The sequence below is a fragment of the Vicugna pacos genome, chromosome 13 (assembly GCF_048564905.1).
Source record: "Vicugna pacos chromosome 13, VicPac4, whole genome shotgun sequence".
Classification (NCBI taxonomy): Eukaryota; Metazoa; Chordata; class Mammalia; order Artiodactyla; family Camelidae; genus Vicugna; species Vicugna pacos.
Window position 1 is genome coordinate 18,157,100 of NC_132999.1, and position 23,862 is coordinate 18,180,961.

At 38.2% G+C, this 23,862-nt stretch overlaps 1 protein-coding gene across 3 annotated transcripts in view; it reads right to left on the reverse strand.

Moving 5' to 3' along the window:
- The window catches only part of PDE4B (phosphodiesterase 4B), a 461,796-nt gene that overhangs the window by 169,059 nt on the left and 268,875 nt on the right, over positions 1-23,862 (reverse strand). Inside the window, exon 1 of one of the 3 annotated variants that reach the window (XM_072974269.1) lies at positions 17,129-17,250. The exons of the other annotated variants lie outside the window; for them this stretch is intronic. Coding sequence (XP_072830370.1) covers positions 17,129-17,178 — 50 coding nt within the window. The 5' untranslated portion in view covers positions 17,179-17,250. Of the gene's footprint in view, positions 1-17,128; positions 17,251-23,862 lie in introns of those variants that run through there. 3 annotated transcript variants of the gene reach the window in all.

Below are 23,862 nucleotides of genomic sequence, written 5' to 3' on the forward strand. Positions count from 1 at the left end.
AGTAGGTAAGTAAAGCTTATAAGGTATAATATACTTGCCCAGTGAGTCCATTTACATCCAGGACTGACACTGGAGATGTCTGACACCAAATCTTATCTTATCTTACTATATCAAACTTCTACTTAGCTTGGGAACAGAAAGTAGAGGAAAATGATCATAATTTAAAAAAGAGTCTCCCTTAATTTATTAATTTTTAATTTATGATTTTTATAAATTTGGGGTTTTGAAGGCAATATGCACCCTCATAATCTCTCTAGCTGTTAATACAATGCTTTGCATTTCTAATGTTAAAAAGAAACATTTTCAGCATATGTTTGCTTAAATAGAAACAGAATCCAAATCATCATGTTCATGTATGATCTTCACCTAAGCAATTCACAAGGTATAATAGCTAAATATGCAATTATATATTACCCTGGGACTCAAAACTGAGAAGATGAAGACTTGGGGAGAGTTTATATGTGCAAAAGGAAGGTGATTAGTGGGTTAGACAAAAAGAAATTATGAAGAAAGTTTCAAGGATTTGGCTTTAGGATGAACGTTGAATAACATCTTGGTAACTGTCTTCATGTACACGAGGAGTTATAATACCAGCTGTGCTTTACCTCTAAGGATGGAAGAAAATGAACTCAAACTGCAGCCCTAGGGATTTAGGCCCGCTCTGGAGAACGATTTGCTGACAGGTGACTCTGTCAGTTACTGGAAAAGGATGCCAGGGGAAGTTGTGGAATCTCCCTTAAAAAACAAGAAAGATTTCTAATCTCTTTTTATAGCTCAAATGCGACATGGCCCCAGGCAGAAAGGTGGACCAGACAGATGGCTCCTCAAGGCTCCTTCCAGCATCATGACTCTATTGCTGTGATGGTTTCAGCCACTAAAACCATCTTTCTGCAGCAAAAGCCCGTTTGATGCTGAAGTTATAGTACCTAAGGTCTCCTTTTTACTTTGCCAATAGTTCCACATAAACGTTCTGTTAGAGATAGTAATCTCAATTTATGATTTTTCTCCAAATGTCAGCTAGAATCAATTTAAGAGTGTCTTGGTCAATGTTTCTGAAGGTTAAAAGGCCACATGTAGGAAAGTGCTAATATTTCAAAAACCATTGTCCCCTCACTCGTTAAGTTTCATGTTAGTCCCAAACCATGGAGAACCCAGTGGAGATTACCCTCATAAAGCTCTGAGATGAAAATATTCCCCTAAAAGTATCCCCACAAACTATCTGTCACCAAATCACGCTGATATCGGACTTCAGAGGTTGCTCAGAAGCAAACCGAGCTCAGCAGAGGAACAGGAAGGCAGGGGATATGGTGAACCCAAGCTACCGCTCCACTCAGTTCATTGATTTGACAACCAAGAAATAGGCTCTGGATCTTTAAAGAATTAGTGTAGGATCATACAGGTTAAAAAATACAAATTTGAGATTAGAATTCAAGTCTTTTGACTCCCTATACAGTAACTTTTATAAAGCTTATTTTTCATATTAAAAGGACCAAAGCAAAGGTGAGTTAAAAAATAATCACGTTTTCAGATATAACTAGATGCTAAAAGACCAGGCAAACAACGTGAAATTCCTTTCTTGTAGCCACATCTGACTCTCCTCTCCATGTTATGATAGTGAAATCAGGTATCACCCTGCACTGACAGACATGCATGATAGTCATTCCGTTCATATGTGACTACCGAAGTCTATAAAATCCACGTGAAATCCCTAACTTTTCTAATGGATTTGTTAGATGCTAACTTGCCAATTTCCCATAGCTGTTAAGAGTAGGCTTTAGAGGCAAAAAAATAAAAAGGTTAACTCTGACTTTTCCAATTGCTAATATTTCCGTGGCTTTGGGCAAATTACTCTTTGTTTCCTCATCCACAAAATGAAGAGAATAGTGTTTATCTAAATTGATCAAGATGTTATTATATGTTAAATGCTTAGCACATGTCTGGCAAACACTAAGTGTTCAGTAAACTATAGATGCTGCTATTATTATTATTAATTATTCTCATCTACTTCAACACTGAAAAAGTTACCTGAGAGATGACAAAATACATGCCTTTCTATTAGACATAACAGATATAAATGAGCTCTTTCTTAGGAAAACAAAACTTTTGCCCCAAAGTCATGAAATCCATGCTGTCAGTGTCAAAAATTCAGTTTGACTGACATTTTCTGCATTTCCTGAGGAGCTAATAAATGTCAGAGGCTCTACTCAGTGCTGTGGGTATAAAGATGAAGGAGACAGGCATGTTCCTCAAGCGTTTCATGGCCCAGGGTTGAAAGAAAGAAAGACGGATAAATACAATATGACACGGTGAAGAGAGCAGAAAGGGCCGGACATGATGAGAGGATGGGGGCGCGTGGGGAGGGGTGCTGGTGGAATCTGGAAAACCCTGTCAGAAAACTCAGTCACTATAGTGGAGTCTAAATTCTAAGCTACAAGACGATGGCTGTTCAGGATCCTTAAACAGTTTTTTTTTTTTAAACTAAATTTTACAGACAAAAAGAGTGACTTAATTTGTCACTTGTCTGTTTCATCATCCTTCAGTTGGACAGGAAGGATTACAAAACATAAGAGTCCTAGAGAGAGAGAGAGACCATTATTTCAGGCACCATGCCATGCCTGGCACATCAGTAACTGTTGAGTAAACCTCTTTCAGCAAATCTGCAGTTTGTTCGAGGTAATTATCGACATAAGAAGGTCATTTTATTATTATCTTATTTTTTATTAACACAGCTCCTCGAAGATAATTATCCAGGTCATGTTTCCAATTCTCCACCTCGGCTTTCATGTGGATCCTTATTCTTCACTTGACAAAAGGCAGACTCACAAAGGGAGTCATTATCAAAATCCTCAGGATTTCTACTACCCAGATAATAACCTAATTATGTGGCTCATAGTTGCTCAGATGTGAGGTAAGATTCTTAATGTCCGCTAATTTTTAAGTACACGTGGTAAAAAAAAATCTTACTTGCAATACAACCCACAGATCAGCATGATAAATACGTTCTGAGACTTGTGGACATGTAGGAAAAATCCCCTCTACTCTTATCACTCATATAAATAACCTCGGAGGAGATGATTAGACGTTTAAACTGTTAAATGCTTGAGACGACGTAGCTCACAAAACGTATCAATACATGCGGCTGAATTGAATTGCTTCCCCCGCCTCCTTGGGGGCACTGGCGCCTTAGACACTTGTTTTAGAAGCTCCGCCCACAATACATAATACCATTTTTCACCATGTATACTATGTTAGCATATAATCAGAGTCACAGCAGCAACTAGATAAAACGATTATATGGTAAGGCAAGTTCCAAGCAATATTCCTTTGAAATACCTTTCCTGCGATTATTTGAAAGCATATAATGAATATAAACACATTTTGACTCTTTGCTTTAACATAGTGGGAAACAATTTACCTGATTAAACATACCGAATATTTATATTTTGGTTAGAATAAAAATACACTAAAAATCCACTGACAACTAACAACGATGTATTTACGTAGCACTTGATGCTTTGAGCTGTACAGCTTGCATGTGAAGTGCTATTAAAGTCCCCGAAGAGGGCTGACCTTGTCAACTAAGTGCACGTTCAACAAACAAGTCTATGGGGTGTGTTCTCTTGGCAGAGAAATTTCCAAGTCAGCACTGATTCTTCTTCCATTTGGGACCACCCGTTGCTCAGTGCTCAGTCCTAGCCCCTTCGTCCTTGGTGAATTTGTCTCCTCCTTTCCATGTCTGTCCTTTGTAGAATGAAAGACCTTTGAGGCAGGCGGCTCACCAGCCTGTGATTGTCGTATTCTCATACCTGGTGCCTGACAGTGCCTGACAAATCGTAGGTGCTCAATAAGTAACTAAACAAATGACTGCATTCCTATAGCCCCACGTTATCCTTTTCCCTCAAACTTCCCCCCCAACCCCCAGTCTACAGAAACTCCTAATTGGCATCATGGGCTGGATTTTCTATTCTCTCCTGTACCTTACACATGCTGCTTAACCAATTACACTAAAGCACAGATTTAATGGTTTCACTCCCTAGATTCAAGCATTTAAGTGTCTCATTATTACAGACTCCTCACCCTGGCATTTAAAGTCTGCCGCTAATGACCCAAACCAAATCTTCACCAGATCCCAGCCTTCAGGTTCAAAATAAGATCCTTTGTGTCATTCTTGCCACTCCTCGGACCATCTTGCCTATTTGACTCTGTTCATGCAGGTCCCTTGGCCCACATGGTCGCACCCACCAGCTTTATCTACTGAAATATCTCTGGTCCTTTAGTATTTATATGAAATGTTACTTCATTCTGGATGCACTGATCAAATACCATCACTTCGTCTTATACACCTATCTTATTCGGCCTCATAGTGCAGTTAAATGGGGATCCATGTCTTATCTTCAGTATTCTAAGTTCCCTAAGGCCAACAACCATGTCTTGCGCAGTTTTTACCCTAAAGTACCTTCCCGCATGTAGTGAATGCTCATATCTGCAAAGTTGAAGGGATTTCAAAAGATAGGTCATAGGATCAAAAAATACTACCTCCCTGAACATAGGATGAAGAAAGCAGAGGATGGACAGAGAGCTCCAAAAATCTGAGTTTGAATCTTGGCCTTGCCTTTTATCAGATGAGTGGCTCAGGAAAGATTTTCTGTTTTTCCTTTTAACCTGACTAAAGCTTGGTCTCCTCATCTATAAAATGATGATAATGACATTATCAGCCTCACAGGGTTGTCTGTTGGACTTTAAAGTGAAAAGTGGAAGGGATACCGAAGGGATACCTTGTAAATGTCAAATGTTACAGAGGTTCAGCTCTTTTCCAGTTGCATGTAGCCTGTTGGCTCAATAAAAATGGAAGCTCCTTGATGATTCTGAGTCCCTCCCTGCCACACCTGGTGGAGGATGAGGAAGGGGTATGCATAAGAAGGGAATTCTGGCCAGCAGTCCACCTGGACAGCAGGGGGAAAATCAGCACTTGGACACATATTAACACTAACACTCAGCCAAGTCACTCAACTGCTACGTTACAGCATGTAAAAAAAGATCTCCTTGGACAAATTATTTTGAGGCTTAGAGTTTACCATGTATTTAATGTATTATGCTGACAAAGCAGCTTGATAAAAAGAAAAACGTTGCCAAAGGTGGGTTTCCACCCTCTTCCTCTGCTTCCTCCTGCGTCTTTTCTCTTTGCTAAATTCATCAAAAGAAACAAAACAAAACAAAAAAACAACAACCATAAGAGTGTGTCATCTTCCCTGGAAAATAGTCTAACTCGACTCTGTGCTCATATGCTGATCTTTGGGTCCCCCTCACTTAGAACTGAACACAAAAGGCCGTGGATGAAGAGAGGTGAGGAGGGAATGGTGCCAGGAACTAGCCTGGGGGGCTGGGCCAGTCCTGCCAACCAGGGAAAGCCAGTTGCCGTGCCCCTTTCTGCTTCAGATATCCCCGATGTTAGAGACAAGCTGGATGCAGGCTGTGATATCTGAGAACCCTGGACAAACGTGCCTTACTGAGACATAATCCGATTTTAGAAAGGCTTACACAGCTCACATTCCTTGTCACAGGCTTTCCCACATTTCTGGGTGGCTGGTGCTATTTTAATAATTTTTTTTTTAAGTACAGGGAAGGAGAAAAAGTCTGCCCATTATCTGAGAAAATATAACAGCTACCTCTTTGGAGTGAGGGCTGGGTTATGAATCAGTGTTTTCCTGTCTCTTCATTTCATCTATGTGCAGGTTTACTAGACACTCTGGACTGGTTTGAAACCTCCCATTGACGTCAATGGGGCAGAGAAATTGGAGCAGCGGAGACAGCTGCAATGCACCAAGTCTACTGAGGTTTTATTCTTTTCTCCCAGGGTGACATCTGAGACAGATATTATCAATCAAGCCCTCCTGGCTCAGCACCAAATCAAAGGCACTTTATCATTCAAAGCAGAAAAAGCTGCAATTAGATGATCTGCTCAGCTTTTTCCCTAGGAATATCTTGTTCATGACAATTAATAATGCAATTAAAACTAAATTAAACAGGAGGATGCTTACTAAAATATTTAATTTAAATATGGGAGTTCTTTCCTTCAATGATTCAGTTACCAAATTATTAATGATCACTCTTTACATATATCTTGTGTAAAAAATTCAAAACCACCAAATTATTACCTCTTCTGAAAACACTAATAAAAGCCAAGTGATGAACTTTGATCAGTTTCCAAGAAATGTCCAAATGTCCAGGAAAAAAAAATGTAGGTACACATACAGCAAAGCTTTACTATCATTTAGAAAACAGCAAACAACAACAAGACCCCAAAACCAGGGACAATCAACGGGAAGAAAACCAGTGTTCTGCGAATTAACATTTCTTTCAAAAACATTCAAAATAAAACCAAAAAGAAGAAAACAGAGCCAACTGCTTTTATGTTTGTTAAGCACAACATATTATTTACTGACTTTTCAAGCGTCTCTTCTTAGGAATAGCCTTCCTTGACTGAGTATGTAATAGCATATTGAAATCTGAAAAAATACAGCACTTAATCTAATTATATAGTTTTAAAGTAAGGTCTTCATTCTCTCTCTCTCTTTCTTCTACAAGAAGGAGGCTTCAAGCTACTAAGGATGCCCAAGGCTAGTCTTAGCAAATCTTAACTATTAAACATCCTTAGCACGGATTTTTGTTTTTAAAGTTACTTAGAGGAGCTAGGCAGAGAATACCCCACCAGAAGGAAGAATACGAAACCGAATGCTTTCTTGCCTCTCCGTGCCTTCTGCAGTGTTTGTTGGCAAACAACGCTGACAATAAAATAAGTGCAACGCGGGCTAGCGAGAAAACAGAGGGTAAATATCAGGGACAAGACACCAATGCCAGTCTCAAGGTTATGCAGCTAAGCTGAATGGGGTTCAAAACCATTTAGTCCAGAAAGTCAAACTGGCCAAGAACCAGAAGTACAAAAAACAGTATTCTTCAGCAACTGCCTATTATCCACGAAACACCATCAACTCACTCGATGTATTACATTAGGTAATATTATATCTGATGTTCATTTCTCTATCTTAATAACAGACTCCCACACTAGGAAAGGCCATGATGCAGGAGACTTACTATTTCAGTGAGGAATAAAAAAGAGAACATGTGTTTGGATCAGCACTAAAAGTTTAGTTCAGCTAGAATAACAAATGTCTGGCCAGTCGGTCACGTGGCTTCAAAGGTGCTCTTTATTATTTAGATTTAAACAATAAGTTTCTTTTTTCCACCCTCTTTCATTCATTTAGCTGTGAAATAGACAATAAATCATAGCTAAAGCTACAGACATCTTATACATTATTTACAAGGCAGAGCTTCCTAACTGATCCAGCCCTAAAGTTTCTCCCACCACTAGGTCCATCATTCCTTTCCCCATTCCTTTAAGTCGCCCTAATGGTAATGACATGGGCACTGAAGCCTCGTGGATGTGGGTTTATATCCCAGCTCCATCTAGATGTGCATCCTTTGAATGACTCTGAATCTGCAAAATGATAATGGAATGAAATGACACACAAATAAACATCTTGTAGGCACACTAAATGTGATAGCTATTATTTTTAGATATTTGTTAAAGTGTATATTATTGGGCTTCAGTGCCAAGTACTATGCTAGGCAGTCAAAACACACACACACACACACACACACACACACACACACAGAGATAAATAGCTCAAAATGCAAAGGCTAAACCAAGCTAGCAACTTGAGAATCATTCTTACCTTCCCATCTAATCACCACTACCATTACCAATAAAAGCAAAGGAGGGCCCTTTCACAGCTCTGGGAAATGCCTTATCAGCCAGTGGTCTGCCAAACCTTGCCAGTGTCATAAAAAAGCAAGTAACAGCCCAGTGGTCACCCAATCTGGAGGATTCTACCTTTTTTTTTTTAACCTCTCTTGAATTGGTTTCCTCTTTATCTGCACAGACAACCTAATTTATGTCATTATCCTCTCTTTCCTGCAGTACCACAACAGGCTCCTAACCAGTTCCCTTGCTTTGAGCTTTATGTATAAAACCATCCCTTTAAATGATAATCTGGCTATGCCAGTCACTCCCTGCTGAAAAACCTTCCTGACTTCCTAAAGATTTGGTGGAAACTGTTCCTTAGCAGGTCACAACAGATCCTACGTGACATGCAGCCTGACTAACTTTCCAGCTTTATCAGATTTAAAATCCACATGTTTTGAGGGTCCCTAGTTCTTCTAAGGAATGTATAGCCTAACATTTCAATCCAGAAATTACAATGATGGCAGAGGGGAGAGCCCACCTCAGCCCATGCAGGAAGCTAATTAATCATTTATTGTCAACTATAGTTGACCTGAGCATCCTGGATCATTTATTCACTCATTCAGCAAATATACTGTCAACTGTGTCAGTCTAGAGACTACAAATTCAATGGTGAACAAACTGAGCATCTACTATGGTATGCTTCCTCCCTTGTAATACATGTTGATGCGTGGGCAGCCACAGGGGCCCTTTTTCTCACGGGTGAGATCTCACGCTCACAATATACTACTTGGGTCAACTCCTCCATGTAGCTTCTGCTTCTGTGCACAGTCCCCACCCTCCACTGTATTCCACGGTCTAATACAAAGTGCTGTCCCACTGTCTGATACCAGATAAAGGAGAAAAGAATTTCTCTAAGCAGGCACAGGCACCTAGATAGTCTGGCGTTGGCCATTCACCATTTGATGGTATTTTGATGCTAACGAAGAAATATACTGAGCAAGTTCCCCTCATGAGGCTGGCAAACACTGACGAATCACCGACTTTGAATTAATCAAAGCAGTGAAAAAGGAAAGTGGGTTTTTTCTGACAGATGATTGACATGCAGGAACTAGGTAGTAAGCTTACCTGCTTCAGTATCCAAACTTAATTATCAGGTCCTTAAGGGACTTGGCTTTATTTGCATCAGTTTCAGCACACAGCATACCTTAGACAGGGCCTTCTTGCCCGTAGGATGAGTAGCATAAACGCTTGTGAACTGTTGCTTTTGTAAGCAGTTAAAATAGTTTTAGTCAAAAGAACCAAATATTTAAGTAAACTGGGAAATAAATACTATTTTTTTCTGTTAATAAAGGCCACAAGGAAATTTAAATATATTCATTAAATAAAATTTAAACATTTGTAAATAATAAAATAAAAAATATTGCCATTAGCAGTCAAGAAATCAATACTTGTACAAATTGTCTTTGTTATGTCGTGTAAAGAGTAAGAGTTCTAGAATCATACAGACCAGAGTTTATATTCCAATTCTGTTCAATATATGTTCCATGAAAGTGGGAAAATTAATACCATCCAAGCCTCAGTTTGTACTTTGTAATATATGGATAATAGCTTATCTAATAGGTTATTATGAAGAATAAATGAGTGTGTATAAGGTATCCTAAATCGGCAGAGAGTATTTAAAATTTTTAAGTGATATACTATACTTTCCTCTATTTTTCGTTTTTTTGGGGGGAAGGTGTAAACCGTTATATGGTCAATTCAGAATATGTCATTTATAGTGTGTTATTTCAAATAATATATAAGAGATGCAAAACAATCTCTTTCTTTTACTATTTTCTTAAAAAAATTAATTGTAGGCATTGTGATGAGACCTTATGGTATTTTAAAACCTGAATTATAATTCCAGTTCCAAGACTTGTCCTTTGTATTGTAGAAAGTATTCAACTATATATAGTAGAAAATTTAACTATAGGACTAAATTTTGCGGATTTTCATAGCAACACAATTCCTTCTGAAGCTTGTGATGACTCATCCAAAGCTTTGTTTACTGAGCCATTGTGGCACCCCACCTTTAAGGAAGGCCACAGGGCATTCTTATTGCTTATATAGAAATCAGCACCAAGAGCTTACACTAAATATGCTTGATTTCCTAAAATGTCACAGAGCCTGAATACTTATTATCTGGCTTCAACTAGCTATGGACCCAAGCCTCAGCCTGACTTACTCCTGCCTGAAGCTTATGATACTTCTCAATGACAAAAAGATCTTTCAGGACTTTAAAATTTTGCTGCTGGAAGAATAAAGGCTACCGAGTGACTCTTAGTTTTAAAATAAAATCCTCCTTCAGGACAAGTATTCTCAAGTTGGTAAGATGATCAAAGACCAAGGCTTGTCCAAAGCTCGTTTCTCCAAAACCTCCTGACCTCGTGGAGATACGTACGTCCCAAGTCACATAATTACAGCTCAAACACATACACACACATACACACATTCACACATTCCTTTAACAAGTATTTATTGAGCACTTACTACGTGCTAGACACTGTTCTCCACATGCAGGATATATCTACTAACCAAACAGACAAAATTTTCTGCCCTCGTGGAGTTCACATTCACCTTGGGGTATAGGGTGCTGTGGGAGAAATGGGGACAGAAAACGTAACAATGCACAGAAGCCACAGCGGCGACTTTAGCTCTCCCTGGACCAGGCACGCCCATATCTATCATCATTCCTTCGCATTAGCGTTGCTTTCTATCTGGTACACCTCCTTTGTCATCCTGCTAGGCCAAGGTCAAATATCATGTCCTCTGTGAAACCTGTGCTAGCTCTCCTTGCGGCCTCGTGGAGCTTTGTTGTAACTCTTTTATGGCACATCTCAGATTGTCTTCTGATTGACACGGCTGTCTCTCTCAACGGAGGACAAGTTCTCCTGACGCAGGAACCTAGCAAAGGCTAATTCTCAGCAAGTATTGTAGCATCAGGGCCACCCAGTACAGAGCATGATCAAGTAGCCCCCACAATGAATATTCAGTTAAAAAATGAATGCAGTTTTATTATATAATAAAGAAAAGAGAGGTTAATTGTGAGGTTAGCTAAGATTGGGATATTTCTTTGCACACAATTCACACCAAAGTTTTGGATAATGCATACATTTAAGAAACATGACGCTTGAAATAGAGCTATTTTATGTGAAATAAAATGCCATTGTTTTACTACAAGCTGATTCAGCAGACATGGTAATTCAAAAGCTAACTTTTAATTAGTTGATACAGATAGGCTTGTCAGAAATACTAATTTTATGACTTGATTGTCTTTAAAATGCTTAATTTTATCTGTGTTATAATCATTTGGATAAGTTGAGTCTAGTTAAGATGTTTATTTTCTTCAACCTGCTAATTATCACAAGAAAATTAAATTACTGTGTTACTCTAAGCAGGAGGTCCTAGCCCTCTTACTAACTTACTGTGATCGACACAACGGAGGTTACTTTGGGGAGCTGCAATTTAAGGCAGTGGATATTCCAAGAGGGGAATAGCCTTTAGATGGTGCCTACTCCCCACTGCAGTATTCGATCTGTGGTTTTGTAGGTGGGATCCTCGCAAGACATGATCAGATTAGCAGACTGCCAGTAACCTCTAATCTTAGAACTTTCCTTCTTGGATCAAATCTATCTTCAGTGAGGAGAACTTTGCCTTTGTTGATTCAACTACACAGTCAAAGAGGGAGCTGCATTTCTGACACAGAGGAAGGTATTAGGAACAAACTAACATCCCTTCCTGCAACTGATAGCTTGAGCTTTCTGCCTTTAACCAGCTTATAATACCAAGTACTATGTAGCTGTTTATACTAAATGAGTTCTTTTTGATCTTGTCTCTACTGAAAAAGGAAAGCAAAATCTTTCGCCTGACGTTTCCAGGAAATAATCTCATGGCAAAAAATTTATTTTTCTGCCCCAAATTTGAGGCAAATGCATTTACACTTCTCTTGCACACCCCCAAAACTTAGCTTCATGCCAAGCACAGTAAATACATGATGATCGATAGATTACTCTTACTTAGAAGTGCTTTTGCTTGATCAGTTTCTTTAAATAGCATAGGAAGGAAAAAGTAATATAATTCTTCAAATATTATATCCAATTTTCCTCATCCCAGGCAGCTCACAGGCATTCACTCATACTGCTTGTTCTATGGCTGAAGTCTCAAGAGAAGGAAATGTCTACAGCACAAAAAAAACCATGAATATATTTTTTGGAAATCTTGGGTGTTTATATTCCAGCTAAGTAAATTAGTTGTTGATTGAAATGAGTTCTTCTGCTGCCTGTACCTATCAGTGACTTCCAGTAAAAGATAATGTATTTGAATTTTTGTGAGTATTCAAATTTTATTGGTCTTTAACTTCATCACAGGGACCTGGTCTCAGGCACTTTTGGGGGGGGGGTAATTAAAGCAAAGGGCCTTCTTCGAACTAAAAAAGAGTATCTCTCACAACAAAACTGCACACAAGTTTGTAACCTATTGGTTGTCAAAACTTAGTTCCTGAACATTAGTTTCTGTGAGGTGTTTGGCAGTGACGAATACACTCTGGCTCTGTAGATTTTTCTATCTATTGCTTCAAAGAATAAACAAATATTTATTGATTTCTGGAAATGTTTACAAATACATAACTTAGTTTCTAATATAACTGTCACGGGAGCCAACACAGTTTCAAGTTAAGACCATAATCCCACCCACTAAACATACTAAATATAGATGCACCCTGCTTTAGGAGACTATGTAGTACAAAATATATACGTATATAAAACAAATATATTGGGAAGTAATTTTACTATAAAAATAATCCTTATTGCTAAAGGATTTCCCCTAGGCTTCCTTTAAAGTTTAGTTGCCCTAGTGCATTTAAGTGATTGTTTACATATAATTAATTGATGTGGGTGCAATTGAAACATGTAGAGCTAAATTTTATCTTCTCACTTGAATTCACTGTTAGCTGTAGTTCAACAGGGGAAAAATGTAGGTAAAGTCACTTAAAAATTATGCAAGTCAAATGAGCTCAACTAGAAAAAAATAACTTTACACTTAACTCTTAAGGAGTTGATTTTTTAAAAAGATAAATCTGTATCAAGTAGAGGGCTTATAAGTGTACTCTAGATGGGTTTCTAAGTCTTTAAGCTGTTGAACCTTGAAAACATTTTACCATGTATAATACAACAGTTTAATAGCGAAATTTCACTTTGATCACTGCAAATTGCCATCAAAGAGTTGACTGAGCCATTGGGTCAGCCACATCAAAGATTATTATAAACACGAATACACGTCTGTGGGTTTAGCAGCACTTGCCTGAAATTCTTCCTCCAAAAATAGAATACGACTCTACTATGGAAGACCCCTTAGCTTTTGTGAAAAACACTGGAACCAGCCTCTGCCTCCAGGCTGGCCTCACACATTGGCCTGTGTCCTTCCTTTCACAGTTCCTCACAGCTTTCAGGATAAAATTAAAGTCATTATGAGGGCTTATCTAGCCCTGTCTGTCTTTTCAGCACTGTCTCAGACAACCACTTCCCTTCTTATGATTTGGAACAGCAACAGCATTTTCCCCAAATGAATCATGCTAAGCTGTGTTATGTCTGGAAGGTCTTTCTTCTGATTCTCTGTCTGGTTATGGCCTACTTATCCATCAGAATTCTAGTTATGAGTCACCTCCTTTATGTCCCTATATGATATAAGTGAATCCAAAGCAGGCTAGAACACACATTATTGTTTTAATACATTATATATAAAATCAGAGATTTATTTGTGGGTTTACTCCATCTGATGGTTATACACCTTGGGGTTCAGAAGCCTAGTACAGGACCCCGTACATAGTAAGTGCTCAATAAATGTACGTTGGAAAGATGAATGAACCAACCATTTCAGTGGGTAAGTGGAATTTTTTAAAAGTTGATTTGAACAGCATATCATTACCAAAAAAGAATCTGCTGGATTTTCAACAAAATGTTAATCAACTTGCAAATAACGTGAAGGTGATGGGACAAGGGGTAAAGAGGCTAATATTTGTTGAGTAAATTATTTGGACTAGGCACTGTGCTAAGAACTTTTCATCTCATTTAAATACCACAATCATTTCTATTCTTTCTTGATTTAGGTCAGAGGAAAAAGAACAAAGCTGGAAGCATATCCCTCCCAGGCTTCAGACAACATGACAAAGCTACAGTAATCAAAACAGCATGGTATTGGCACAAAAAACAGACAGATGGATCAATAGAACAGAATAGAGAGCTCAGAACTAAACCTACACACCTACAGTCAATCATTCTTCAACAAAGGAGGCAAGAATATACAATAGAAAAAAGACAGTCTCTTCAGCAAGTGGTGAAAGCTGGACAGCTGCATGTAAATCAGTGAGGTTAGAACATTCCCTCACTCCACACACAAAAACAAACTCAAAATGGCTTAAAAACTTAAACATAAGACAGGACATCATAAATTCTAGGTAAGAACATAGGCAAAACATTCTCTGACATAAATTGTAGCAATATTTCCTTAGGTCAGTCTTCCAAGGTAATAGAAATGAAAGCAAAAATAAACAAATGGGACCTAATTAAATTTATAAGCTTTTGCACAGCAAAGGAAACCACAGACAAAATGAAAAAACAACCTACAGACTAGGAGAAAATATTGCAAACAATGTGGCCAACAAAGACGTAATTTCCAAAATATACAAAGAGCTCATACAGTTCAGCAAAAAATAAAACCCAAACAACCCAATCGAAACATGGGTAGAAGACCTTAACAGACATTTCTCCAATGAAGACATACACATGGCCAATAGGCACATGAAAAGATGCTCAAAATTGCTAATTATTAGAGAAACGCAAATCAAAAGTATAATGAAGTATCACCTCACACCAGTCAGAATGGCCATCATTAAAAAGTCCACCAACAATAAATGCTGGAGAGGGTGTGGAGAAAAAGGGAACCCTCTTACACTGTTAGTAGGAATGCAAATTGGTGCAGCCACTGTGGAGAACAGCATGGAGTTTCCTTAAAAAAACTAAACATAGACCTACCATATGACCCAGCAATTCCACTCCTGGGTATATATCCAGAGAAAATTCTAATTTGAAAATATACATGCACCCCAATGTTCACAGCAATACTAATACCCAAGTCTTGGAAGCAACCTAAGTGTCCATCAACAGATGATTGGATAAAGCTGTGGTCTGTGTGTGTGGGTGTGTGTGTGTATGGTATCTATATATAATGAAATACTACTCAGCCATAAAAAAGAAATAATGCCATTTGCAGCAACATGGATGGATCTAGAGTTATACTAAGTGAAGTAGGTCAGATAGAGAAAAACAAATATTATATGATATCATTTATATGTGGAATCTAAAATATACAAATGAACTTATTTACAAAACAGAAAGACTCACAGACATAGAAAACAAACTTATGTTTACTAAAAGGGAAAGGGGGAAGGGATCAATTAGGAGTTTGGGATTAGCAGATACCAACTACTATATATAAAATAAAAAACAAGGTCCTATTGTATAGCACAGGGAACTATATTCAATATCTTTTAATAAACTATAGTGGAAAAGAATATATATATGTATAACTGAAACACTGCTATACAGCAGAAACTAACAACATTGTAAATCAACTATACTTCAATTTTAAAATATTTAAAAATTAAATAAATAAGCAAATACCACAGATACATAATACCTATATTATTTTTCGTATTTCATTTTTCATATAACTCAGTATTCATTGAGTGCTTCATATGTGCCAGTAACTGTGTCAGGTGATTCACATCTTGTCATTTAATTTTCACATTTCAAGGGAAGCATTACAACTTCATTTACAAACAAGAAAATTAGCACTCAGACCTGCCCAAGCTTGTAGAATTGGTAAACAATGAAGCTGAGATTTTTCACCCTTATTGATCTGGTTCTCTAGGCAGTGTTTATTTCATCAAAATAACACTGCATTGCCCAAACTGTTCTCCAGAGGTCCGTTAAGATATTACTAGGTGCTTCACCCCTACAAAAGGCTTTATGGTTAGATAAGTTTAAAATATTTTTTCCCTTTTTAAAGATATCCTCTTTTAGAAACTCACAATGACATTAGTTGTACATTACAGCTCTGAAACCATTAAGAAACCTGCTTAACTGCCTAACCAAATGCTTTCTTTAGTTTTAAGGAACCACCTCCTGTTAATTTCTTCATAGACCACTAATGTTACACCCCATAAAGTTCATGACTGACTTCATTTGAAGTTACATGAAAATGGGATAAAAGGGTTTCTTTTTTTTGCCCGTAACCTCTTCTGAATTCCATTTTTGATGGGAAGATCAAAAAGTCTAAGTTTCTTTTCATGACCCCTTTATTTTCAGTTGGCTCCAGGAAAAAAATGTGATCAAGAAAAAATTGTGGTCTGATTGATCAGAATTAATTATGCTCAAAATTAAAAGTATTTTACTTTTCTGACTGACTCATCAATTCCACTAAAAGTATTTGTTGAATTAACTACCTGAAGCTTATGTTAGGCACAGGCAAAAAAATTCTGCCAGCCATAACTTCTGTCCTTTAGAAGCCTTGGCATTCAAAGAGTTGGAAAACTAAATCCTCAAATAGCAGCAACTATGTTTAAAATGTATGCTTATCTTCCTCTTTTGGTGTATATGTAGATCTGGGACTATGAAGTGACACAAGGTTAAATCAGTGAAAAATCACACAAATCATTGTTTGGTTCCAGTTTGTGACACCCATTGTCCCCCATGTACCCATAATTCCATGTTTCTCAGTGTCTTAACTCTCAGAATTAAGACACAGTTCATAGACAATAGAAATCTTTACACAATGCAATTTTTTTACCTCTCTCCCATTTTAAAAATACTCAACAAGATTTAAAAAATACTCAACTATTCATTAGCCATATAAAAACATGTATTTGAGAAAGGTTGAAAAAATCTCTACAACTTGTAGTAACTGCTCACTACCTTAGGTTTCTTTTCGTAAGAGTCTAATAAAGGAAAGCTTTTCAAAAACTCTTACTTTAAACTTCAAGTTCAGAAAAATGAGTATCATTCACAAATTTTACTGTGGCCTGAGGAAAAGAGTTTATTCTTACAGAAAAACTTCACTCAATTCACTATTTCTATAACCTAAAAAAAAAAAAGAAAGCTAAGGTAAAGAACTTTTAATACATGAAGGTAGTCAAAGAACTTTCCCTAAAAATCATAGTTTTACAAAGCATAACATTTCCCATCATCTTTTTGCTTATTTTAAATTTCTCACTACTCAGTGATTTTAAATACGAAACTGTGTCCCAGCTTTCTCCCTGAACTGTCAGATAAAGTTTGTTACCACACCTACCATATCCACGAATGTCGCCGGGGAGGAGGTACATCTCTGACATGCAACATCTCGAAGGGCTGGTGTTCTCTGAGGATCCCACCACTCAGGAACTTGGTTCATTTCCATTAACTTCCCTGTGTTCTTGCTGCCACATAGTTATTGCTTAGTTCTTTGTCCTTTTAATTTTCTTTCTGATGGCATGCCACTTCCCAGTGCAGAGCGGGTATCTTTTCCAATACGAATACAAATGACTTAGCAATCAACGTGCAAGCATTCAACTGGAACATCATCAGTAGTTTCCTTTAGACATCAAACGAGAAAATCGATCTGTAGCCAAATCTGAATGGTAGCTTCCCACGGTGTGTGTAGCATTTCTTCCAATTTACCTCAGGAAAGGAAAGCATGTGAGTTTCTAAGATTGTTGAAAAAAAAAAATCTCCCTTTAAATAGTCTCCCCTGTTTTCTCTCTCGTTTTGCATTTTCTCCTCCAAGCCTGGTGATGTGTCAGCATGTTTTCGGGTTTTCTTTTAACTGAGGTAGTGATCAGATTAGTCAAACGGAATTCTCTCTCCTTCTACCTTTTGCGTTGTGTTTGGAGCTATCAAGCCTCCTGTCCGACTCGTTCTGCATTTAGTCCATTCGGAGCACGATGAAAGAACACCTAGCACACAGGGTCAGATTTCCTGAATGACATATGTTAGACCACAACAAAGGGGAAAGCCTGGAGAGATTATAAGTCCTTTTCATCGCAGGAGATTACAGAGCAAAGAAAATGTCTATGTTACACAAAGAAATAACAGTGTGACTGGAATAACAAATACAACTCTGCCCAGGTTTGGGACCAACATCCCTGACTGCTCTGAGCACGCTGGTGTGTATTTAAACTTCCACCTCTGGCCCTGGAAGACTGGCCTTTAAGCAGATACAATAGCCCTGGAAGGCCACTGGGATCCTCACGAACACAGCACAGCAGTAACAGGTTCAAAGAGCCTCAGATCCTGAAGAACTAAAGGCATCTCTCCCAGAGTGACAAATTATACCCTGAAGAAATTCACCAGAAAAGACAACGTGTCAGCATTCGGGATCTGAGTGGAATATGATCATGGCTACGACTCACACTGACAAACACTGCTTTGCAATCAAATGAGAAGACGTGTCTGACTGGCTTCCCATTTGTCTCATTATAGGACTTCATTTTATTTATCGCCCTTCTGGATCCCGATAATCCCGTATTTTAGCTGGATCTGTGCTCCTAGAGGAATACCTGGTTCCTTTATTTCAGATCTGCCTCCACATTTCAGCTTCCTAAACCTCACAATGTCTCCAGGCAATCAAAATTTAAACATGAAAACCAGTTTTCTAACTGGACTTCCTCTTGTGCCCTGGCACCCCCCACCCCATTCTATTTTCAAAGTAGCAGCCTGGGTAATTTTTAAAGAATTAAAACTCAGATCATATTATTCATCAGCTGAACCCCTTCCAATTGGTCCTCCTCCCATTGAAAGTGAAAAATCTTAAGTCCTTACAATGACGTACGGGGCCCTAGATAAAATCGCTGTGATTCCCCCCCACCCCGCTGCTCTCTAGGTGGCTCCTTCTTCACTCTGTTTCACCTTGTGCTGGCCCCTTGCTGTTTCTAGAACATGCCAGGCATGCTTCTGCCTCAGGAAGTTTTCAGTGGGCATTTTCTCTGTCTGAAACGCTCTTCCCCAGTCCCCTCTATGGCCCGCTCCCACACTTCTGAAGTCATTGCTCAAATGTCCCCTTGTTACAGAGGCCCACCCTGACCACCCCTACCCCCACCCTCTCTTTAACGTGCTTTACAGTTTTTGTGCACAGCGCTCTCACCTTCTAACACACCTCATTTATTTCGTGTGCGCATCGTCCGTACCCTGCCACTACAATGGGCCTCCAAGACTCCTGGTGCTTCATTTACTATCAGTGCCTGCTTTAGTGCCTAGCACCAAGAAGGTGCTCAGTCAATATTCATTGAGAAATCAATTCATTAATAAGTCAGGTAAAAACAAGTGCTAGTCTACAGGCTTACAGCCAATAAGAGAGGAGATGATTGGCCTAGTTCATAATTAAACAGAAGCAGTTTTCATGAAAATAATATTTCGGGTCAGGATGAATGTTCAAGTAACACACCTGTAGGAAAAGGCTTTATTTTCTCCTGTGGTTTAGTGAGCAACAGAATTGTCGAGAAGGACTAAAGAGAGAAGAGAGAGGCACTGGGGCATGTGGTTCATTTAATCCAATCGGGCAGCATGATGCCTTGTGAAAATGCTAACAAAGGATTGTTTTTTAGATGATGAAGGAAGGATAAAATTAGCAAAGGCTATCTGGGAAGACCTGATAAGGGGAATTTTAAAGATGACACGTGGCTAATTAACCACCACAACCCCTGCAAGAGACTGCTTTTCCTCTTGGAAATAGAAAAAAAAATGTAACTTATGTTCTTTTTCAATTCCATAGGCTTATCAAAAAGCCTAAGTTCCTTTTTTTTTAAGTAACAGCTTTATTGAGATATAATTCATATGCCATAAAATTCAACTTTATAATGTGTCCAATTTAATAGTTTGTAGTGTATTCACAGTTGTGCAACCATCACCACTATCCAATTTTAGAACATTTTCATCACCAAAAAAAGAAATCCCATCTCCATTTGCCTCTCCCCTAGCCCCTGGCAACCACTAACCTACTTTCTGTTTCTATGGATTTGCCTATTCTGAACATTTCACAGAAACGGAGTCATACAATATGTGGCTTCTTTCACTTAACATTAAACTTTCAAGGTTCATTCATGTTGTAGCATGTATCAGTACTTCATTCCTTTTTTTTTAAAAAATTATTGAAGTATCCCTGATTTACAATATAGTGCTAGTTTCACGTCATTCCTTTTTATTGCTGAAAAATATTCTATTTTAGGAATATATCACTTTTGTTTACACTGAGTCCCATTTGAGTTGTTACCGCTTTTTGGCTATTACGTATGAATGGACACTCTATGAACTTCTATGAACACTCCTATACAAGTTTTTTTATGGATGGATGTTTTCATCTTCCCTGCATATACACCTAGGAGTGAAACTGCTGGGTCATATCGTAACTCTGTGTTTTACATTTGGAGGAATAGTCAAACCATTTCCAAAGTGGCTGCACCATTTTACAACGTCATTAACAATGTATGAGGGCTCCAATTCCTCTACATCCTTTGCCAATATCTCTTACTGTCTGTCTTTGTGATAGCCGCTTTAGTGGGTATGAAATGATAACTCATTGTGGCTTTGATATGCATTTCCCTAATGACCAATGATGATAATGTTTTCTTTCTATTGGCCATTTGTGTATTTTCTTTGGAGAAATGTCTTCAAATCCCTTGTCCATTTTTTTTTTCAAACTGGGTTATTTGGCTTTTAATGGTTGCGTTGTAAGAATTCTTCATATATTCTGGAAATAACTCCCTTATCAGATACATAATTTACAAGTATTTTTTTCCCATTCTAATAACAGTTTTTTCACTCCTTAATGGTGTCCTTGGAAGCAAAAACATTTTTGATCTTAATGAAGCCCAAAGACATAGTTAGTAAGATAGAGTGGAGTTCAGAGATTCAAACGTAAGCTAAAGAAACTAAATCTGAGAGCCACAGCTAGCCTGTGGTCGCTCATCTGGAAGATCCCAGGGTGAGGGCCCAAACCCAAGTCCTCTGACTCCACAGCTGATGTGGAGGATGCCCTACTGTTTGTAAGATATTGTTGGTCTTTTCATAAAAGCTGAGCTACTTGTAGTAGAAATTCCTCACGATGGAGAAAAAAAGAGTGTACATATGAAACACATTACTCCAGGCTTTCTTTTGGATTTCCACTAAAACATGTCTCGCTGATGGAGTGGATCCTGGCTTCCAGCTGAGCGGGCTGGACAATGTCAAGAAATCATTGGAAGAAAAATGATGGCAGAGACTTGCATTCTTATAGGCAGACGCATCTTAAGATTTGTGCTCGAAGCTCAGAAGGAGAGCAAGGGAATAAATGTTATCTGAGCACAAAAACACATAGGCCATCCATCAACAGCTAACAGCATGAAAGACACCAAACAACTTTGCCTGAGCAGGCCATTTCATTTAGTAATAAGTCACGCACCAGTGCCGGGCGGAGACCTTCCCAGGCTGGCGCTGAAAATCTGAAGTGTGAAGGGCAGCCCGACAGCCTTTAAGTACTTAAACAGGGCAGCACTTATTTTATTTCACTAATTTTTAGCCTCACTGGTTTTAGATGACATTTAAAAAAGTTATTTCACTCAGAAACAATTTTACATGCTGAAACGCCACTTAATTGGTTCAAGCTACTTATAATAAATGTGTCTCTGAACAAAATTCTTATGGGCTGAAGAATTTGGAAAGTTATTTCCAAGCCATCTCTTTACATGACTAATTTCTTTGATATAAAAAATTAGAATCTATACTTTTTGACCTAGAAATAGGCAAAGCAGTAATAACAGTTAATATCGTAGTAAGCAATAATTATTATTACTTATTACTATTAATTAGTTACTACTGTTACTTTTATATTCGTAATAATACTATTATTTAAAATGACAGTGATGAGATTAATAATAATAACTCTTACATAGTACTTTGGAGTTTACAAATTGCTTTCACATATATCATCGCAGTTAATCCTCACTGCAATCTTCTAAGGGTAAGTATCCCTTTTTTTAGTGGTGAATATCTTTATCACCATATTGTCGATAAGGAAGCTGAGGTCCAGACTCAGTCTCAACAAACATCAGCGTATCAGCTAGAATGCTAGATTCTTCCACCCATGCAGTCTTACCTACCACTCACAACACCACTGGAGGAAGGTGTTGTTAATTCCATTCTCTGGATGAATCTCAGAGAGAATAAAAAGTTGACCAATCCTATAGCTAGTAGGAGGTGATAAAGAAATTTGAGCATAATTTTTTTTTGGAGTTTAAAGTAGTGCCCTTACAGTAAGAAACCATAGTTCTTGAGATAATGTTATAAATAAAACTGTTTGACAAAACGTTTTCACGGTGGTTATAAAGATAGGAAACTGTATTTTGCTTCTGAGCTTCAACAAGAAAAATAACAAAGGCAATAAAAAAAAAGAGTTCACATTCATTGAACACTTGCTCTTTGTCAAATATTGGGTTAAGTAAGCACTTTGAACTTATTATAATTTAATCCATATACTATTCCTATATTATTATCTCAATTTAAGATATCGAAAACTGAAACTAAGACAAGTTCAGTAACCTTCCCATGGCCACAGTATGGCTAGTTGACTTCCATTCCCATTGAATTGGGTCTTCTGTTTCTCACAAACAAAAACACAATAGACAATTCATCTATCCATTATCCTAATGACTGGTAATCCTCAATTCATTCCACAGTTTATCTTAGGTCCAGCACCACCTCATCCACACACTGTGACCAGGAGCCAGTATAGACTGGGCACCAAGCTGAGATCTGAAGTCACAGAACAGAGAGAAGCTAGCCGGTTTACCCGAGATCTGATGGACACTAACGAAATGTACCAGCTCTGTTAGATTCTAATCTCAAATGACAGCATCAACAGAGTATCAAACAATCTCTTCCCCTTGCCTGGAAGCCACAGATTGTTACAGTCTATTATGTGTATGGGATTAAAGGGTCACTGGAATGACAGAAAGCAAAGTGGGCAAATCCATGAAATTTACTGCTAAAGAACCTTGTGAAAGCACAGCTTGTCCTGTGCACTGTTTTCCAATTACAGATAAAGTGAGGAGGTAGAAAATCCTTAGAGCCTCAAGGCACCTCAGCATTGACCATTTCGTACTAAAAAGGTGCGGAGCTTCCAAAGACTCTCATATACCCACATGGACTACAGCACTTTTTTTTTTTTTTAGCAGTCAAAAGCTCTTAGATTAAAAATAAAGCCATTTGATGAATATCGCCTTAACACTGATAGGTACCCACGTTGGCAATGGTGAGTGTTAAGAGCTTCATACAGTTTCCCATTTAATTCTAAAAAGAGGCTTATAATTTGGATACCATTGACTCCATTTTAAAGATAATGGAACCAAAGATGAAAGCGATTAAGTTACCTACTGGAGGTCACAAAACTAGTAGACAAACTGGGAATACAGCCCAGATATACGTGGCTTTAAAGCCCTTGCTATGCGCTCTCCCAAGCCTGAGTAGAGTATCAGTCCCATCACTTGTTCGCTGTGTGTCCCAGGAGAAGCCATGGATACCACCGAGCCTCAGGATCTTCATCTTTAAACACAAATAATAATAGAGCTGCTGTGATAATGAAAAAAATATAGGTAAAATATAAACAATAATCGACCGACTTCATAGGTTTGGTGGGTAACTTAAACAGGCAGGTTACCACGAAAACACCTGGTGAGCAGTAACATACCATAAAATATGAATTTAAAAATAATTTGGGCTTCTGTGAGAAAGAGATTCTGAAAAAGGTGAACTGATTTTCTTATTCAAAGACTTGAGGGTTAAACCAGAAAGGCATTCAGAGTAAGATTATTCTGGTCCTTTCATCCTGGGCAGTTATCAAAAGGCTTCCCCAGGAGACAACTTCCCAGCGCCCCATCTACAAACACATTCCAAAGAAAACAAAGGCCACTCCGAGTGCGTGTGCGTGTGCGTGTGTTTCTGCTCAGGTTTGCACGTCTGTGCCTCTTTGTGCACGTCAGTGCTGACATGAGCTTCACGGCACTGATTCTACCTACC